The 19848-nt window shown below is 48.2% G+C and overlaps 1 protein-coding gene and 1 pseudogene across 1 annotated transcript; both read left to right on the forward strand.

Annotated features, from left to right (window-relative positions):
• The first annotated feature begins 1303 nt into the window (after positions 1-1303).
• On the forward strand, positions 1304-19195 carry LOC142805117 (progranulin-like). Its single transcript, XM_075891159.1, has 2 exons — positions 1304-1472; positions 18388-19195. The coding sequence occupies exons 1-2, from the start codon at positions 1379-1381 to the stop codon at positions 19098-19100; spliced, it is 807 nt and encodes a 268-aa protein (XP_075747274.1). The 5' UTR covers positions 1304-1378; the 3' UTR covers positions 19101-19195.
• On the forward strand, positions 11729-12946 carry LOC142771162 (uncharacterized; annotated as a pseudogene).
• Positions 19196-19848: the final 653 nt, after the last annotated feature.

A 19848-nucleotide genomic window follows, 5' to 3' on the forward strand; every position in this document is an offset into this window, starting at 1 on the left:
CACACGGGCCTACAACTTTTCCGCCTCCATCGGAAATGCAGCCGCCACAGCCGGGATACGAACCCGCGAGCTGCGGGTCTAAATTTGTTACCGTAGCCACTAGACCACCGCGGCGGGGTACCTTCGTATGGCCGTAAGGGAGAGAATTAGTACGTCACAATCCACAATGTCGGGGCAATTAACACTTATAATTTCTTCGATGTATGACCGAAGTACATAATCTGACGTGGTGACAAGGCGGATGGGTCCATCGTGTTCAAGCGGCAAAGAGTCAGTGGCACTTAGATGCAGGAGGCACTGATGACAAGATATGAAAGCGGACGCAGAAGACAATAAATCCCACCCCAGAATGAGAGCGTGGGTGCACTTACGAAATATGGCGAAAACGCTGTGATGACGAATGCCTTCTATACAGACACGAACGGTACACTGTGTAAGTGGACGAATGAGAGCGTTGGTCGCTGCACGGAGAGGTGGGCCGCGATAAGACGTGGTGACTTTTCATCTATATATATAGATGAAAAGTCATATATAAATATATGTGGGGGGCGGGGGGGGGGGGGGGTGTTCCTTTTGCTCGAAGGACCATTCACGCTATAATAGTCTATAGTCATCGGCATTACGCCCATGAAACCAAGGATGGAAGCACAGAGATTGTAGCAAAATATGTCAATTTTGTCGCAAAACATTGCAATGTTGTTCATTCGCTGCGTTTTGTACTTTCTCGAGCCAATTCAAGCCCTGATGAAATGTTCCGATCCAAATTCAAATTTTACTCCCGCATACGGGCTATATAGATTTTAGCCGCAATATACATTTGGGGCATTTTGGTTCCGACAGCATGCTGGCAGAAAAAAAATGTAGCAGGCCCGACCACATTGTCAGTAGCAAAAAAAAAAGAAGGGGGAGGGAGAGGGAGAGTCGTATAGGTGCCATATATGCGAGACGTGAACTTGAAATTTGCATGAAACACAAAATCGCACCATTACCAGTGCACAACTATTTAGCGAGGAAAGTGACAAACGAAACAGGCATGATTTCTTCGTCCAGGCGTGCACCAAGATAAGGGTCAGAGCCCCAAAGCATACTCCCTGTTTGTACAGTTCGTATGCACTGATAAAAAAACAAAAATGAGAAAAGAAAGATAGAGCAACGTGCATATCTTGCTCGGCCAGTTCTTAGACTAGAAGCGCATTCCTCGAACGAAGCGAACATGCGACATGGCTACGACTCGACTGTCCAGTTTGCTATCTGAGCTGTCGGGCACAAAGCGATAACATCCGCCGGTTTCGGGTTCACAGCAACAGAAAGGGAGAAATAAGCAAGGAGGCGTGCGATATACTGCCAGAGGCTGCAGCATAACCAGTCCGGAGAAACCATGGTGGCCGCGATCTACGTCTTCGTTGGTCTATTCGCAGTGCTCGCCACCGCCGCCCAGAGGACCTGCCCCGATGGATCTATCTGCAACACCGGTAATGTATATATCTACGTCACACTACATCTGCATATCCATGTGAATGGGTGACTATAGAGTCAGTAGTCATCGTAAAGAAAGACGAGTATGCTTTGCGACGATGACCGTCTGGCAGTACAACCACCCGGTCCCGCGCAACGGGTTGGGAGTCCTCCAGGCAGAGTGAGCTTCCCCACGGGGTGTCGCTTCACCACCCCGACGCCCGCCTGTCCCCTGTTTACAAACCGGTGGGTGGCCGCCCAGCACTGTGGATCGAGCCCGGTACTTCCCGTATAGCTGATGTGGACGCGTGCGTACAATGCCACAGCTACGGTTGGCCTTACATCTAAGAAAGTGGAGTACTCAATGTAGGTCTGCGCAGCATTGCACAAGCAGCACATTTCATCAAGGCGATGATTTGGGCACGTTGGTAGGCCATGGTTATGAAGATGCGCCACATGGGTGCGTGTATACGCCTTCATTGTGTGTTCGAGGAGGTCGCGGTTCGTCTTCAGTGCGCTCTTGCCGTCCATATATTACAGCGAAAGCTGTTATGAGGTCACAATGAGGCTCATGTGCGCCGTAGTTGTCAGCCGCCGCCGGTGACGACGTAACCACTAGCATGCGAGATTAAAAAACTAAATAAAAAACAACAGGGAAACCATGGGATCTGCACCCAGGTCCCCTGCATACCAGCGAAGTTCTCGTCATTCCTGGGTAGATACTAAGTGTCAATCCCCTGCGGCACCTACCCACATACCAGTGGCGCATACCCGCCCGCGGGTTTGTGCTACTGTGGACTAGCGACTGTTAGTCGTATTCGACAAACCGCAGACAGACAGACAGACAGACAGACAGACAGACGGACGGACAGACAGACAGACAGACAGACAGACAGACAGACAGACAGACAGACAGACAGACAGACAGACAGACAGACAGACAGACAGACAGACAGATAGATAGATAGATAGATAGATAGATAGATAGATAGATAGATAGATAGATAGATAGATAGATAGATAGATAGATAGATAGATAGATAGATAGATAGATAGATAGATAGATAGATAGATAGATAGATAGATAGATAGATAGATAGATAGATAGATAGATAGATACCAAAAGTGCTCACAGTACGCAAAGAAAGGTTTCGCATTTAAAAAGAATGCTGCCCAGCTTTGCACATCCTTTGGGCCTAGCACCACCTGTGCGAAATTTAGTTGATTTTTTTTTCTTGTTTTCTAACACCACCAATCCGAAGCAGACGTACTTATAAATTAGAAAATATTCGTGCTGTGATTGGTTAAGAGGGTGCACCTGGCAATGCCGGCCGATGTATATATGCATGGGGTCTTTGTTGACGCATGTCTAGGGGCCAATTTGTGTGCCCGCGTTTTCCGTCGCATGGTCAAACTCTGCTCGGCCTTGTTGTGCGTGACAAAAAATGCACCCACAACTAATTCTATCGAAACATCAAAAAACATTTTTATGCCGATATATGCAAGACTTATAGGTAGGGGGGGGGGGGGTAGTGATTATAAATGAAAATAAGAGAAAAGTGAGCCCCGTAACTGTCTCTCCGGGGGAGGACACCTCAACAGTAGCTCGCGAGGAATGGTGGTAGAGGAGGGATTAAAAGGATAGGAATAAAAAATAAGGAGATAGAGAGAGAGGAAGGAGAGAGCAATGCGCAGGAACAGCGAACGACGAAAGTAAGCAGAAGACAGGAAAGATGGACCCGGTTGCAGGAGTCCGAGGAGGGGCACCACTGGCGAGAGCTCTTGTCGGCGACAGGAGATGGCGTATGGCTAATCTAGTGAGCCAGAGCTACGCTGTCGTCGTCGTCGGAGACCGGCGGTAGGAGATGGCGTAGGACCAACCCAGTTGGCCAGAGCTGCACTGTCCATGATGAAACAAGCGCAAAAATACACGCACTCAGAGAGGACACAGACAAGCGCTTACTAGCAACTGAAAATTTTATTTCGAAGCGAACACTAATAAATACATCACACGCGTGTACGTCATTCCCGACTTCCCCTGTCATCTTCAACAACGTGATATAACAAAATATGCACATGCCCACAACCGGAAACAAATACGTGTCAAGAACTAAGAGAAGGAAACGAAAAAAACAAAAACAAAAAGAAAAACAGAAAAACCAAAGAAACAAAAAAGCGCTTGTATTTTTGCACTTGTTTCATCATGAACTTTTACCAACACGCCCAACTGGCAGTCATCCTAAATGTAATTGCTGCGCTGTCGTCGGAGATCGCGAGGGCAAAACCGGTCGGCACGGAATCCAGCGAGCGAATCTATGCAAAACTTCCCAAGCGTCTATATAGACTCACTCACATAATCCACTCACACTCACTTTATTTAGGCAGAAGTGCACCCACGCTCAAGCAGTGTCGGTTTACCGTACCGTAAGCATGGAAACACTGTACAGTTATGGTCAATACCACGCTTTTATAATTTGGGAGACCAGTGTAAGCCACTGTTGTAATCTAAACACTTTATGCGACACTTTATCGAGCAACTCGCGCTGCTAAGAATTTTCGGACCATGGTACTATATTTAAATGGAACCGTAATAGCGCAGCATAAACGGCACTGTAAAACCACTACTTAGTTTTTTTTAATGCTATAAAATATTCGGAAGCCGAAAAGCACCAGCTTTCCCTTTGGGCTCAACTTTACGGCCAGAAATACACCCAAAGCACTGGCGTAACCAAGGGTTGGTGGGGAAGGGGATTCAACTTCCTTTCGCCGAAAGGTTGAACTTTCATGTGTGTATTTGCATGCACACAAACGCGCGCACAAAATTACTTCAAATACCACTGAACCCCTCCCCCGAAAGAAGAAAACGCCAGGCCAGCGCGGAAGGCACAGCACAGTCACCGCGAGAGCTAGAAGAGCGGCCTTTCAGAGCTTTTCTAAATCATTCGGTAACTGTTGCAAACACACTTGCTGCGTACCCACTAAGGCATTAGACCAGCATTCGCCATGCTATTCTTCGTCATTTTTCTGAGAAGCGTTGTATCCGCTAAACACTTGCAAGGAATTTTGTGCCAATTTTTCATGTAGTGGCTGACGACGATGAGGAATCATGCCTGAAGTAGGTATGCGCCACAGCTAATAGGTGATTGAGAACAAGCGTTTGTAATGGGTTGGTGTCACAGGTCCCGTTAATTCGGGAGGCGATCGCCGGGCTAATTCCAAGGGCCGAAATATCGGCCCCCCGAACCGCACCACGAAAGCGGGGACAATTTAGAAGTGGTCCTTTTTGGCGCGCCAGCGGGCGCCGGCTGTGGCCCAAAGAACAAGTCAGAGCCGAGAGTTGATAAATAAAACAAAATTATATTCTCAATAAAGTCAGATCAAAAACAATACACAAGTATGCACACTCCACAATAGTTGCATACAATATGTCACCAATCAAACAACGTACTACACAGTACAATCAGCCACACTCGAAACAACGGACACAGACAACAATACGCACTACAATGCAGTCGCATGCATTGAACAACCAAGACACTTGAAGACTAAAGAGATAGAAAACCTATTCAGTCCAAAGTTCTTGGAACAAAAGTCTGGATGATACTCTTCCGAGAATAACTCACTCAAAGTCCAGCGTTGTTGTCATTCCGCTGCCCCCGAAGTTTCTCTTCCAGGAAACCTCGCGTCTTCACTTGGCCGCTCTCCAAGCTTCAAACTTCTTCGCCGGAAACACGTCGGCTTCACACACGCAGCTGTTGCCACGCGTCTTCGCTCGATAGCGGTAGACACACGCTCTTGTCTGTAGCTCGAGCCTTCACCCCTCAGGTGGAAATCCTCTTCTTCTCCTCCTTTGTCACGGAGGACAAAAGGCTTTGCCCACAAGGCGAAACACCCTACGCACTCTGGCGCATACTTTCTTCTTCTCCTGCTTTGTCACTGAGGACAAAACCTTCACCGACAGACGCGGCGAGATACCCTACGCACACCGGCGTTAACTTCCTTCTTCTCATGATCTCCCATCTCGGCTGCTCGATTAAATACCTTCCGCACGAGATTCCAGAAAGTTCTCATCATTTCGTCGGCGCGATGCGCAGCGAAGGCTGGGAGAAAGGGCGAGACAATACGGGGGCCGTCCGCGACGGATGACTCAACCCGGCATCACCACGCCCCTTTCCATCGAGAAAATTCCAGGGCTTGCTCGGCCGCCGACGCGAGGAGGTTTCGTCGGCGAACCTACGCTTCCGAGGGAGGGAGTCGCGCGCCCGGAGAGTCTTTGGATGTTTGTTCTCTTTTTTTAAGTGTGAATACACTTTATAAGCGACCCCAAACCATCCGCCGCCGTCGGCGGTGTCCGCAGTCTTCTCTCTATCTTTAAAAGAAAGAGGGCTTGGCGGGCCGCAGCGCGACGCTCTACCGAATATGTTGTTGTTAGTGGTTTATGAGGAAAAGGAAGAAGGCACCTAATTTCTGTCTGCCTACAGGCGACACGGCGCAGTGCCTTACCGAATAAGCCACGGACGCGACGCTGATATCGGTGTCAGTAACGCGCCTTATACCCCCTCCCCCTTCGCTCGCTTCTCCGCTCTCCTCGCTCGCTGCAGCTGCGCGTGCACCCCTCTCTCTCTCGCGCCCGCCTTCTCTCTCAGTCTGCCGTCGAGAGCGGGTCATGAGGGGGAGTAAAGTTAAAATCCGTTGGCATTCGCCAGTGAGTTAACGTAAACTCCCCCGTGTGATCAAATTGCGATTCCCAGGAACCATTACACCATAAAGGCACCATAGTGTGATTAATAAATATTGATACAAAGTATCACTACCAGGAAAAACAAGAGAAGCGTGGGCAGAGAAGGAAGACGACGTTGCCTCCACTGCGATCCCCCCTGAGTGGGTACGAGCCATGGCGGTGATCATCATCATTATACTGTGATCGCGGACTCAGGGCCCATTAAAACCCCCCCCCCCCCCATTAAGTTACCTTAATTTGAGTAACAATTTGGTGGAAGGTGCTGGGTAGGACGAACCCAAAGACGGGAGCTTCACTACCAGGACTTCGTCGCAGCCGCCGGCTCGCCGGACTTCCACCTTCACCGATCGTAATGGCCCAAGAGCAGCCATCCAACGCTTCGAGGCCAACTCCGATGGGTTCCGTGCCGTACTACAGAGTGCCACCAAACTTCGGCGGGACCTCAGGAGAAGACGTCGACGTGTGGCTCAAGAACTACAAGCGGGTGAGCAGAAGCAATGGCTGGGACTCGAACGAACAGCTCAATCATGTCGTATTCTCGTTAACTGACACCGCCCTTATGTGGTACGAGAACCACGCAGACATATTCACGACATGGGAACGTTTTGTTGAAGAAGTGCAGAAGTGCTTCGGTGACTCGGACGCAAAAAAGAAACGCGCGGAGCAGGCATTGTCTCAGAGGGCACAGCTTCCAGCAGAAACATGTACGACATACATTGAAGAAATATTGAAGCTGTGCAAGATCGTGAATGGGAGGATGTCTGAAGAAGACAAGGTTGGACACGTTCTCAAGGGTATAGCCGAAGACGTGTACAATTTCTTAATTGGGAAAGACTGCTTGAACTCCGTGTCCGACGTGATGAAGCACTGTCGTACCTTTGAATCCCTCAAGATGCGACGAATTTCTCCGAAATTTGGCCGCCTGTCCAACGTCCCCACTGTGGCTAGTGTTGAAACAGTGCCGCCTAATGACCTTGCTTTGACCATACGGCAGATCGTTAGAGAAGAGCTGCTTCGATGTCAGCAGAGCTATCATCGCCCCAGTGATTTTCAGGATGGGTACGTAAGCGAGCCAGAACGTGTGCGGACTCTTGTTTCTCTTCCACCATGGCAACCATCGATCAAAGCAACAGACGCTTATGAATATCAAGGCACACGGCAGGCTGGATTCCCCCGTCAACCACCTCCTAACTACGAACGAAGTTTTCACCCACCTGTTTACCCAACATCGCCTCCCTACAGGGCCCCCGAAGGACGGTACCACTATTCCATGCCTTCCGAGAGGAGTCGTTACTCTGAGCAACAACGTGCCCCTCGACCAAGTCCGGTATGCTACAACTGTGGTGTCCCGGGTCACATCGCACGTTTTTGTGATCACCGCCCATATCAGCGACAGTCTTGGCACATGTCTCACCAACCTTTCGACCATCCGCTCTCCACGTCACGGAAACCACGTGCACCTACCGGATCACGCTACCCCTCGCCGGCCTCTGATCGAAGTTTGACACCACCACCAGCTCCCCGTGCTCCACGATCGCCATCGCCACGGCGACGCGCAGGTACACCGCCGCCGGAAAACTAGTCGGTGCGGCCTGTGGGGGTGAGGCCGTGAGATCACAGGTGCTATCTACAGGTATACCCCCGTCAGCGTTTATGTTGAAGAACAAAGTTCATGTAGTTGTCGATGGAGTGGCTACTATGGAACTTGTGGATACAAGCGCGACAGTCTCGGTGATGAGTGTAAATTTTAAAAACCTGCTGGGACCAAAAGTGATGTTTTGCCTGAACCGTGGGGTGACATTTCGTGGTGTAAGTGGTGATGTGTTGTGTCCGGTGGGATATTGTACTGTGGACGTCTCGCTGTGTGGCAAGGTGTTTTGCACAGAGTTTGCGGTTATTCCACGGTCTACACATGACGTTATCTTGGGTAATGACTTCTTGTGTGAGTGTGGGGCAACTGTAGACTGCAGAAGTGGGCATCTTTCTATACACGGTACTTTCCCAACGGCGCTCTTGGAAAATTCCCGTCCGGAGGAATGCATATTTTCGTCTCCGTGGACACAGTCGTTCCTGCATTTTCTGCTGTGTGTGTTCCCGTGACATGTTCTAGCAACAACTGTGGCACGTTTGACGCCACGCTCGAACCGATTCCCTTGGCATGCCTGAAAAAGAACATTCTCATTCCCCATTGCATAGTGCCAGCCGTTGATGGATGGGCAGGTGTGTGGACAATGAACAGTTCCATGGAGCCTGCAATTCTACCAGGCGGCATGAAACTTGCAGTATTTAGACCCGAATCATGTACGACGCTGGTTGCGCTTCTTGATGCTACAAACGAAAATGAACATGTAGGCTTAGAAGGTTCAGAAGGTGCCCAATTGCTACAAATGGTCAGCAAGTCACTTGACCAAAGCGAACGTCATACACTGTTAAACGTTCTATCCAAGCACTCGAAAGTGTTTGATTTTTCTAAAAATAGCCAAAGGCCCTTAATACCAGCGTCCCGGATACGTCATCAGATCCACACCGAGTCGGCGCATCCCATTAGGCAGAAACCTTATCGAGTGGCACCGTCGGAGCGCAAGATCATCAACGAGCAAGTCCAAGAAATGCTGGAAAAGGGAATAATACAGGAATCGGCAAGTCCGTGGGCTGCTCCTGTCATTCTAGTGAGGAAAAAGGATGGTACGCGGAGATTTTGCGTTGACTACCACCGACTGAATTCTGTTACCAAGAAAGACGTTTATCCACTGCCGCGCATTGATGACGCTCTAGACTGCCTGCATTTCGCGTCCTACTTTTCATCTGTCGACCTGAGATCAGGTTTCTGGCAAATTCCGATGCACGCAGCTGACAAAGAAAAGACGGCATTCGTTACGACCGACGGACTTTACGAGTTCAACGTTATGCCATTCGGATTGTGCAATGCTCCTGCGACATTCGAAAGATTTATGGACTCTATATTGCGTGGTTTGAAATGGCATATATGCATGTGTTACCTTGATGATGTCGTAATTTTTGGACGTACGTTTGAGGAGCACAACACTCGCCTAGACCTCGTGCTAAGCTGCATTGAAAAAGCTGGCCTTGTATTGAATTCGAAAAAGTGCCACTTTGGCGAGCGACAGACATTGGTGTTAGGACGAGCCTTCTACGCAAGAACAGCCTGTTTCAGTGGACCTCCGAGTGTGATGCCGCTTTTCACAAGCTGAAGTGTTTGTTAACTTCGCAGCCAATACTTCGGCACTTCAATCCTTCGTCGCCCACGGAAATTCACACAGATGCAAGTGGAATCGGTATCAGTGCCGTTCTCGTTCAGCGTTCTGGCAAGAAGGAACACGTTGTGGCGTACACAAGTCGTTCTTTAAGCAAGCCTGAACGCAACTACACAGTGACCGAACAGGAATGCCTAGCGGTAGTCTTCGCCGTGCAACGATTTCGCTCATACATCTATGGTCGCCCGTTCACTATCGTCACAGATCACCATTCCCTGTGTTGGCTGATCAACCTTCGTGACCCATCCGGCCGCCTTGCACGATGGGCCATTCGTTTGCAAGAACATGTCTTCACCATCTCATACAAGACTGGCCGTCTACACGCTGATGCGGATTGCCTCTCCAGAATGCCGCTACTATCGACAGATTGTGAAGCCGATAACTTTGACCACCTTATCACTTCTCAGTCGTCTGGTTTTCCTGATGCCGTGACTTTCGCCGCTGAGCAGCGTAATGACCCAAGCTTAAAAGCTCTCTTCCCTGGAGCAAGAAATTCATTAAGCGAAGGCCGATTCTGCGTCCGAAATGGTCTTCTTTACCAGAGAAACTTGTCCACGACGGGTGCCCGCTTTCTGCTGGTTGTTCCTGCGTCCCTCCAAACGTCTGTTCTGCGTCTCACGCATGATGACCCCACCTCTGGCCATCTAGGCACCGCACGAACACTTAGTCGCACGAAAGAGCGGTTCTATTGGCCGAAAATGAGCAAAACAATTCAGAACTACGTGGCGAGCTGTACGCAGTGCCAGAGCCACAAGCGGCCCTCCTCGGGTCCAGTTGGTCACCTGCAACCGGTAAAGCCTCCCGGTTTCCCTTTTGAAAAGGTTGGCATTGATCTGATGGGACCATTTCCACGCTCCTCAAAAGGTAACCGGTGGATAATTGTATGCGCCGACTACCTGACGCGGTACTGCGAGACGGCTGCCTTGTGCTCCGCCACGGCAGTCCAGGTTTCGGAGTTCCTGTTGCATTCAGTCATCCTGCGACACGGACCTCCTCGCGTGATAATAAGTGACCGTGGACGACAATTTACCGCTGATATTGTCGAATCATTACTTCGTTTGTGTGCCTCCAAGTTCCGACACTCTACTGCGTATCATCCGCAAACTAACGGTCTCACCGAGCGCACAAACCGAACGTTGATCAACATGTTGTCAATGTACGTCGCCTCTGACCACAAAAACTGGGATGAAGTATTACCATTCGTCACGTACGCCTTCAACACGTCGAAACACGAAACGACAGGCTATAGCCCTTTCTATCTGCTCTACGCTTGCTCACCTCGACATACGCTGGACACTATCTTTCCTTTTGTCATCCATGACGATTTAACAATTGCGGAAACCTTGTGTTGTGCGGAAGAAACCCGTCGACTTGCCTGCTTACGTACACTGGCAGCGCAAGAGTCATCCAAAACTCGCTACGACAGTCAACACAGGCATGTAACCTATGCCCCCGGTGATCTAGTGTGGGTGTGGACCCCAATACGCAGACGTGGCTTGAGCCAAAAGCTACTGGCGCACCATGCTGGTCCTTTTGTGATACTCCGTCGTGTCAGCGAGGTCAACTATGAAATTGCACGTGTCACCACGAGTGGCCGACGTTCATGCAAGACGGAGGTGACGCATGTTGCCCGCCTGAAGCCGTTTACACGAAGGATGCAAGAATGACTCGCCCAGAGGGCTTCGTCTGAGAGAGGAGGAATGATACAAAGTATCACTGCCAGGAAAAACAAGAGAAGCATGGGCAGAGAAGGAAGACGACGTTGCCTCCACTGCGATCCCCCCTGAGTGGGTACGAGCCATGGCGGTGATCATCATCATTATACTGTGATCGCGGACTCAGGGCCCATTAAAGCCCCCCATTAAGTTACCTTAATTTGTGTAACAATATAATAGTGCGAATTAACAAATACCCCTCTTGCATCACCCCGTGTATTCACACTTAACCATGTTCACCCTCGGGGAAATGCTTGGGAGTTTTTATTTATCGTTGACCTCGCGGCGTCATTCCGGCGTTTCGTCGCGAGAATTTGGCGGCACGCCCTTTTTGAGCGCTCGTTTTGTGACAGTTGGAGCCTTGGACGACCCACTTGTTACGCTATTCGCATTGTGTGACGACTGGTTGTTCTATTGTTGTTTTAAAACACTTGATAAGTTGTATTAACGCGATTGCTTTCCCAACATCAAGCCTGTCTAAGGCAAGTTTGCGAACAAGTCCCAAGCACCAGCGGAGCCGCACCGATCGGCTGCGTTCCAAAATGCTCTTTGCTGGTAACAGCGTATCGGCCAACGGCCGAGGATCATCGACTCCGTTTCATGATGAAGACTCAAGCTATAAAGTCGTCCTGCCACGTCTTCCAACCGGTAACGATGTTTTGAATTGCGTTTTCGTTCATGCCGACTTGAGTGGTAGGCCGTACTGTGCCCCAGACTTTCGTGACGCGCTGCTTAAAGTGGTGAGCACAGCGGACATTATTGGAGTTGGCCAGTATCAAATGAGCCATGTATGGATGGTTACGTGTGCAAACAGCATGGCGAAACAGAAACTCGTCACTTAAGGTGAGCTCCGTGTAAAAGGGCTGAAGTGCATGGTGCTAGATCCGGAGCCCAAGAATATTAGGCTGAAACTACTTTGGCTTCCGCCTCATCTTGAATCGCGACGTGTTGAAGAGGCGTTCCAAGCTTACGGCGTTGTGAAGTCCGTTGAAAGAAAGGCATGGAGATGTACAGGAATGGAACAATGGATGACAACAAATAGAGACGTTGCCTTGGAGCTCAGGGACACCATCACTGTAAGCTCAATACCACACCTTATGTGAATCTATGGCCACCAATGCCTCGTGTTTATTCCCGGTAGGCCTCCACTGTGTCTTCGGTGCAAGCGAGTGGGGCATGTACGACGACAGTGCAAAACACCGAGGTGCTTGCAATGCCAGCGTTTTGGTCACTCGTCGGATGCCTGCGTGTCGACTTATGCCAACAAACTCCGTTCTGGCCAAGGCACAGAAGACCAACGTCTCGATCATCTTATGGATGTCACTGAGGTAGTTGATGCGACAGGAGAAGCAGCGGGAGGAGCAGAAGGTGCCTTAAAGGAAGCGGAACACTTGTCCATGGATACCCTTCGCACGCAAAATAACACCCCTAACGACGCCAGTGAAAGCATAAATGAATGCAATGCTGCTGACGAACACCACTTGGAAGGCCTTAAGGACAAGCCTCCTGACAATGAGGAACAAGAAGGAATGGATTGCAGTCAGACAAGGAAGCGTCAGGCACCGGTCACCGATGAAGCAACAACGAGTGAATCAGACATGTCAGAGCAAGTGTCTTCGTGTGGTCCACGTGTCACCTTCTTTGGGGACCGAGAGACGCGCCGCCTATGCCAGCGTCCTGAGGAAAGTGCTCCTAAAAAGTGCAAAGGAGGTAAAGCCACAGGTTGGCCTGTGGCTAAAGGTGACCTACAAAAGCAGTAAGAGATCAAAATGGCTACCGCGCTAACGTTTCCCATGTGTGTAGCGACACTCAACGTACGTGGCTTAAGGAATGTAAGGCGTCAGTGGCAGTTGCGCCACGTGCTTGAGCAGTACAACATTGATGTACTTGCAGTGCAAGAGACTAAGATTTCCACTGCTGGTAACGCCGATCTTGCACTGGGAGTTTTCCGTGATTACAATTTATACATCAGCCCAGCACGTGGTGCATCCGCTGGATGCTTTTTATTAGTTAGAAAGCCCTTGCATCATATCTTGACGTCACTAGAAGTTGACGGGGAAGGACGCCTCATTTGTTGCGACTTATCTTTTCATTCCCATAATTGGAGGTTTATCTGTGTCTATGCTCCCTCCAAAGTGAATGAAAGGAATTCTTTTTTCCTTTCTTTAACTTCGCTACTAAACACTGACAGAACTTTGGTAGTTTTGGCGGACTTTAATTGTGTTTGTGACGCTAGAGATCATTCATATATAACAAATTGTTATGATGCAAGTGCAGCCTTATTGCAGAATTTATTGAATGACCACAATTTAATAGATGTGGGAGCGCATGCACCTTCCTCAGTGAGGTTCACGCACTTTCAAGGCATCTCTCATGCTCGGCTTGATCGTGTATATGTATCTCTAAGCTTATGGTCTCACATTCATAATTATGCTGTAAAGCCCATATTTTTTACAGACCATTGCTTGGTCACTGTTTCTTGTGGTCCTAAAAAATTTCGTAAAACCCCTCTAAACTGGGACCTATGGAAGCTTAACGTACAGTTGTTGCGCGAAGATTGTTTTGTTAAAATAGTAAAAGAATCGGTACAAGAGGTAAAACAGTGTCGACAGCTGCCAATATTCGCTCAATGGGAAAGGTTCAAAGAAAGAGTCAAGTATCAGGCAATTAGTATTTCATGCGAAATAGCGCAAAGAAAAAAAGCTGAAAAGTGCTATCTTTATGAATTACTTCATAAGCTCCATACTTTTCAAAGTCAACAGCCGGGATTGTACGGGGACGAGATAAATGTGATTCGAGCACAGATACAAAAACATGATACAGATTTATACAGAGGAGCTAAGATTCGTTCCCGTGTTACCCATTTCACTGAAGAGGAACCCACTAAAAAATCCCTCGGGGATGAAAAGCGATATGCACTTTCTAAACAGATACTGCAAATTTAGTCGCGGGGTTCCCTTTGCACAGAGACATGGGAAATAAGAGCCGCATTTGAAGAATATTACAAATGTTTGTTCACCGCGACTGAGCTTCAGGAGAATTTTGAGGAAGAAGCTAACCACTTCATTGCCCTTGTGCCTCAGTTACAAGATGATGATAGACTCCCTGTAGAGGGGCCAATAACCACAGAGGAAATTAGATTTGCAATAACAACGTTGCAGAAAAACAAAACTCGTGGCCCAGATGGCCTTAGTGGCGAATTTTACATAGCTTTTCAGGAACTTCTGATACCTTTCCTTGAGCAACTTTTTTAAGAGGCTTATGACCGTGGTGAACTTCCTCCTTCTTTCTATCAGAGCCATACAACATTAATCCCAAAAAGTGCTGATCCTAACGCACTAAAGGGAGTTAACGAATACAGGCCTATATCGTTATGTAACGTTGACTACAAAATATTTGCTAAATTGTTGACAAATCGGCTACAGACAGTGATTACTAAATGTGTAGGTGACCACCAAACATGTGGAATTCGTGGTCGCTCTATACTGACAAACATTCATATTGCTCGTTCAGTTCTTGAGTGTATAGATGGTAGCATGGACCAAGTAGCCCTCCTTCAAATAGACCTTGCAAAAGCATTTGATAAGGTACAGCATGCTTTTTTGTTCCGGCTCCTGAGACACCTGCAGTTGGGTGATGTACTATACAATGGTATATCACTCTGTTATAAGAAGTGCACAACTAGGCTAATTGTAAATCGCACACTTTCCAATATAATAGAGTTATATTCATCTGTACGTCAGGGATGTCCGCTGTCACCTTTGCTTTTTGCAATTTATCTGGAACCATTATGTTTAAGTGTGCTTCTAAAGTCCAGCATAAGAGGCTACCGATATGATGCTGAGGAAGTTAAAGTTCTAGCTTATGCAGATGACATTGCCTTCTTTTGCGCTGATAAACCCAGCGTTCAAGAAGCAGTCAACACTACTTTACGTTTCTGTGAAGTCGCTGGCACCAGCATAAACTTTGATAAAAGTAGTGGATTCTGGCTAGGCTACGACTCCTTCGGTCTTCTCAAATATTCATTGGAATGCGACTCCTATGAAATACCTTGGTGTGCCTCTCGATAACTATCGTAACAGCGGCCCACACTGGACCGCTGCGATAACTACGATCCGCCGAAAGGTGGCAACATGGCACGGACGGGAGCTTTCCATTTTTGCCAGAGCGAAAGCGTGCACTATATTCCTTGTATCGAAGCTTATTTATATTCTGCAGGTGTTGCATTGCTCTCGGGTACACATTCAAGCCTTTCATAGGATATTTGCCTGCTTTATTTGGAGCTCTTCCTGGGAACCCATGAGAAGAGACAATCTTTTTCTTCCACTCGAAAAGGGTGGCCTCGGCCTTGTGCATTTGTTCGTGCGACAGTTGGTGTTGCGATTTTTCTACCTCAAGGATGTGTGCCACCCATTTCTATTAGCGGTTCTTCGTAACCGTCTGTGTTACCACCTTCCTTTTATTCATGTCACAACAAGCGTTGCTAAGGAATTGCCGTTGCGCGGATTCCTAAAAGAAAGTGTTGATACTGTCAGTTTTTTGAAAGCCAGGTTTACCTTAGTGTATTTGTATACTATTGACAGAACAAATTTAACCGCTGCACTTGTGAATAACCTTTTCCCCGAACCTGTTTATCGAAAGCCATATTCGCTTCTGTCTGGTCACGATGTATTATTTCGTGTACGTAGAATGTGTATATCTCCTTCAGCCAAAACATTTTTTTTTAAACTGCACACTTCCACGCTGCCAGTGAAAATGTGGCTGAATGAAAAATCAATATACGTACCCTGGACAGAGAATTGTAGACTCTGCAACCAACCTGAGACTGTAGAGCATTGTTTTATTCATTGTCGTGGTGCTTTTTATTTTTGGGACATTATAAAAAGAACGTTAAGAAAAGAACTTCCAATCACAGCCCATGGTATTAGGTTCCTTCCGTTCAAAAAGAGTCTGACTGATAGTAAGTACCCTTACGACTTCTTTATGTTGTTGGGACTTTTTTCATTATAGAAAAGTCGCATGATCGATAGACACGCCGAGCCACCACGGTCGACGAGATCTGTCTTCCGAGAAGCAGCTGCTCAAGTGCGCAGTGTTGTCGAGACTTTTGACCCCGTTCCGGAGTGGCTTCCCGTTCTTGACGCTTGTGTGTGTTTGCCTGACTTCTTATGAAGTATGTTCTGTGTACTTTACTGGTGACAATGTCATTCATTAAAGAAAAAAAAAGCACCGGCGTGGCTGAGTGGTAGAATACTGGGCCGGCACGCGGCGGACCCGGGTTCGAGCTCCACAGTATCCTTAATACTGTTTTTTTTTTTATTTCGTGTGACAGTCTTTATAGACACCGGTGGCAGTGGCGGCGGCGACAACTACGACGCCGCGTGTGACCCAAGTTTTGATCACATAAAAGCTTTTGCTGTAAAAATTTCTGGCTTAAATACTGACACGCAGACAATTTTATTGAAACTTAATAACACGTTTACCAATAAAGCAATACATCATTTTCAAAGGCTTGCTTTTCCAGCGAGAAATACACTAATAAACAATGTTATTGAAAATGAACGTTCAAGAATAAAAATACAATATTTCCGAAATCTATATCTTTGTGGCAAGAAGTGCACCCACAAACAATTTTATTGAAATTGGGTGGAACGATCAGCAATAAAAAAAATAGCAGCATATCCACGGAGTGAATGATGATGAGTGGGGCGAAGTGTCCGTCAGCCCGTCCGTGCGTCCGTCCATTCGTTCGTTCTTGCTTTCGTCTGTCCACGCGACCGTCCATGCGTCCATCCATGCGTCCGTCTGTCCACGCGTGCGTCCGTCCGTGAGTCCGTCCATACACCTGCTTGTCTGACTGTTCGTGTGTCTATCCGTCCTTACGTCCGTGCAGTGGCACATACCCGCTCTAGAGCGGGTATGTGCCACTGGTGGTTACGTACTACTACATACATACAAGGGATGGACAGACCCGCGCCTTAAGGAGCTTCGCCCCTAAAACACAAAATTTCCAAAGGCTCACATTTTCGGCGGGAAACGCACCCACAAACAATTTTATTGAAACGGAATGCTTGAATTAGAGTGACGCTTCGTGTTATCGGATGCTGGGAAAATAGTTATTGAAGCTCGCGATACTGATACGACTGGCTCAGCGAGCGTTATCGTTTCTTCGATCTTTCTAACGAAGAAAACGAAGGTGCACTTATGAAGCGCAGCTCTTTAAGGTCGAGACATGTCCCCTGTCTATCGTACCCTGCCTGCCGGCGTGACACGCTATGAATATCCATACTCATATGGATATATATGAGTATTCATATTGGTATCCATATTTGAGTATTCATATGGGTACCCGTATGGATATCACCATCCATATGAATATTCATATGGCTATCCATTGATATTGACATATCAACACCATATACGTACTGTGATTAATAAACAACTTTGTATATACTATACACACATGTCGTCGTACCTCTTTTCATGATCGAGTGGGCGATTTACGGGGGTTATTGATCCCCGGAGCTTCGCCCACTCGTCATCATTCACTTTGTGGATATGCTGTGATTTTTATATTGCACGTTTACAGCGGGAGACAATACCACAGTGAAAAAGGCTGGCACACAAACAAACGGAGCACTCCGTGTGTCTTGTGTGCCTTCTTTCCGGCACTGTTGTGCCGTCTCACGCTGTAAATGTGGAAGCCATAAAAACCAACTCGGCCAACATACTGTTTTGCGGGACGAATTTTTAGCACTGTATGGCAAGTAAGTGTTTCGTTCTGGGAGTTGTGTGGTTTCGCCCATTATTATGAAGGTTTCTTTAATGTTTGTTTTTTTTTTGCGATATCTTGTGTACTAACTGTGCGTCGTGAACTGGCTTGCCACCAAAAGTTACTTATATAGAGCATTCCGTTCTCCCTTCTTGTACAGAACGCAACGGTGCGCCGTAATTCTTGATGCACTCAAATCCCCATGAATATAAAAGTTCCACCGATCAAAGGTAAATGTAACCAATATAGAGACAGCTCATCACTCCAGCCGACTAGTGCTGAACTGATTGATTGCGACGCTTGAGCCTCAAAACACAATATGTGTGTTCTCGCCAATTGTGAAGCAATCGTAACATGAAGGTCAGTGTCGCACAGCTTATCATTATATTTCTATCTCGCTCTTCTTTCTCTTTTTCCTTCCAACATTAGGTGGCACGTGCTGTAAGCTAGGCAGAAGGAGGTACACATGTTGTCCCCTCCCCGACGCCGTCTGCTGTCCGGACCGGGAACACTGCTGTCCGTCTGGATACGCGTGCGATAACGAAACCGATGCGTGCAAGCCGCCCCAGACAGTGGCCAGCGCGGCGTTCCTGACGCAGGCACTCGGCGGCAGCGTGAACCGCCGAGTGGAGAGCTACGTCGTCTGCGGTACGCAAGGCAAGACAGTATGTTCCTCCAGCCACACGTGCTGCGCGACGACGCTGGGGAACGTCACCAGCCACAGCTGCTGCCCGTCCCGGGACGCCGTATGCTGCGCCGACGGAAGACACTGCTGTCCCAAGCGAACCTCATGCGATCTTGCCGCTGGACGATGCATCCACAACGAGGTTGATTTGCCGGGAAGCGAAACGCTCAGGCTGACTCCTGCGAGGCAGCCCGGGAAGGAGAGTACGCCGCGCCCCGTCTCGGGAGTCATCGTGCCGTGTAGCGATGGAAGGTCTCACTGCCCCGACGGTTACACTTGTTGCGTGGCGCCCAGTGGATCGTACAGCTGCTGCCCGCTGAAAGACGCCGTGTGCTGCGACGACAACGTGCACTGCTGCCCCCACGGAACCGTGTGCAACCCCGACCGCGGTGCGTGCCAGAAGGAAGGACGTTTGCACGTTTCGTGGAGTACCAAGGTTTCGGCGACCCCTCTATAATCCCACTGTCGTAAATCAGTCATCGTGTAGCTGGAGTAGCGCCTGAGATGTTAATTAGTGGATATCTTCATTATAAAACTGAGTATACAAACTCATTTTTATGACTCGTTTTTTTTCTTCATTACCTTCTGGTGGATTTTCGTGACACCAGTAATCTAAATTGAGTGCCTCTCGTAGTGCATTGCTTTGTACTTCCGCTTCACTTTTCCCCTTCCGTGAAAAAGTAAGTTCGCATGTCGCGAATGAGCAAACAAGGAAGTTTTCGGTATTTCAATAAAGCTTTCAACATATATGTTCTCTTCGGTATCTTGATATGTGTCAAGAAATTATAAAACCGCAAGTAATTTGGTTCTTTTAGAAAACGAACTCAAAAATTGGTTGCTGATTCCGAAATCATGCGGGTAAACGCGGACCGCCCTGTGTATATGACGTCATGTGCCTACTCTTTTAAGTTCGCCTATTATGCAGGTGCAGTGCGTGTTTTCGTCTACGACGGGACCACGACGCGAGCACGGTTTTGTTAGTTGCATAGCGTGTCAATCGTCGTTGACATCACGGGTCTTACAGTGTAAGCACGCACAGCACTGAGCAACGAGGAGCTCGGTGTGGGTCGAAATCAAAAGGTGATGCTTTCGTGCTCAGATAGAAGCTGCAGTCATCACTGACACTGAACTCGTCACTGGTAAGCTCAAACGGTCTGGCACAGCTTGGTTCTCGCCATTGGCTGATTCGAGCACGGCGCGCTCGC

Source organism: Rhipicephalus microplus, chromosome 1, assembly GCF_043290135.1.
Source record: "Rhipicephalus microplus isolate Deutch F79 chromosome 1, USDA_Rmic, whole genome shotgun sequence".
NCBI classification, from domain to species: Eukaryota; Metazoa; Arthropoda; class Arachnida; order Ixodida; family Ixodidae; genus Rhipicephalus; species Rhipicephalus microplus.

Coding starts and splice junctions, on each gene's coding strand:
- LOC142805117 (XM_075891159.1), top strand. CDS start 1,379: ATGGTGGCCGCGATCTACGTCTTCGTTGGTCTATTCGCAGTGCTCGCC. Junction 1,473..18,387: donor TGGATCTATCTGCAACACCG/GTAATGTATATA, acceptor TTCCAACATTAG/GTGGCACGTGCTGTAAGCTA.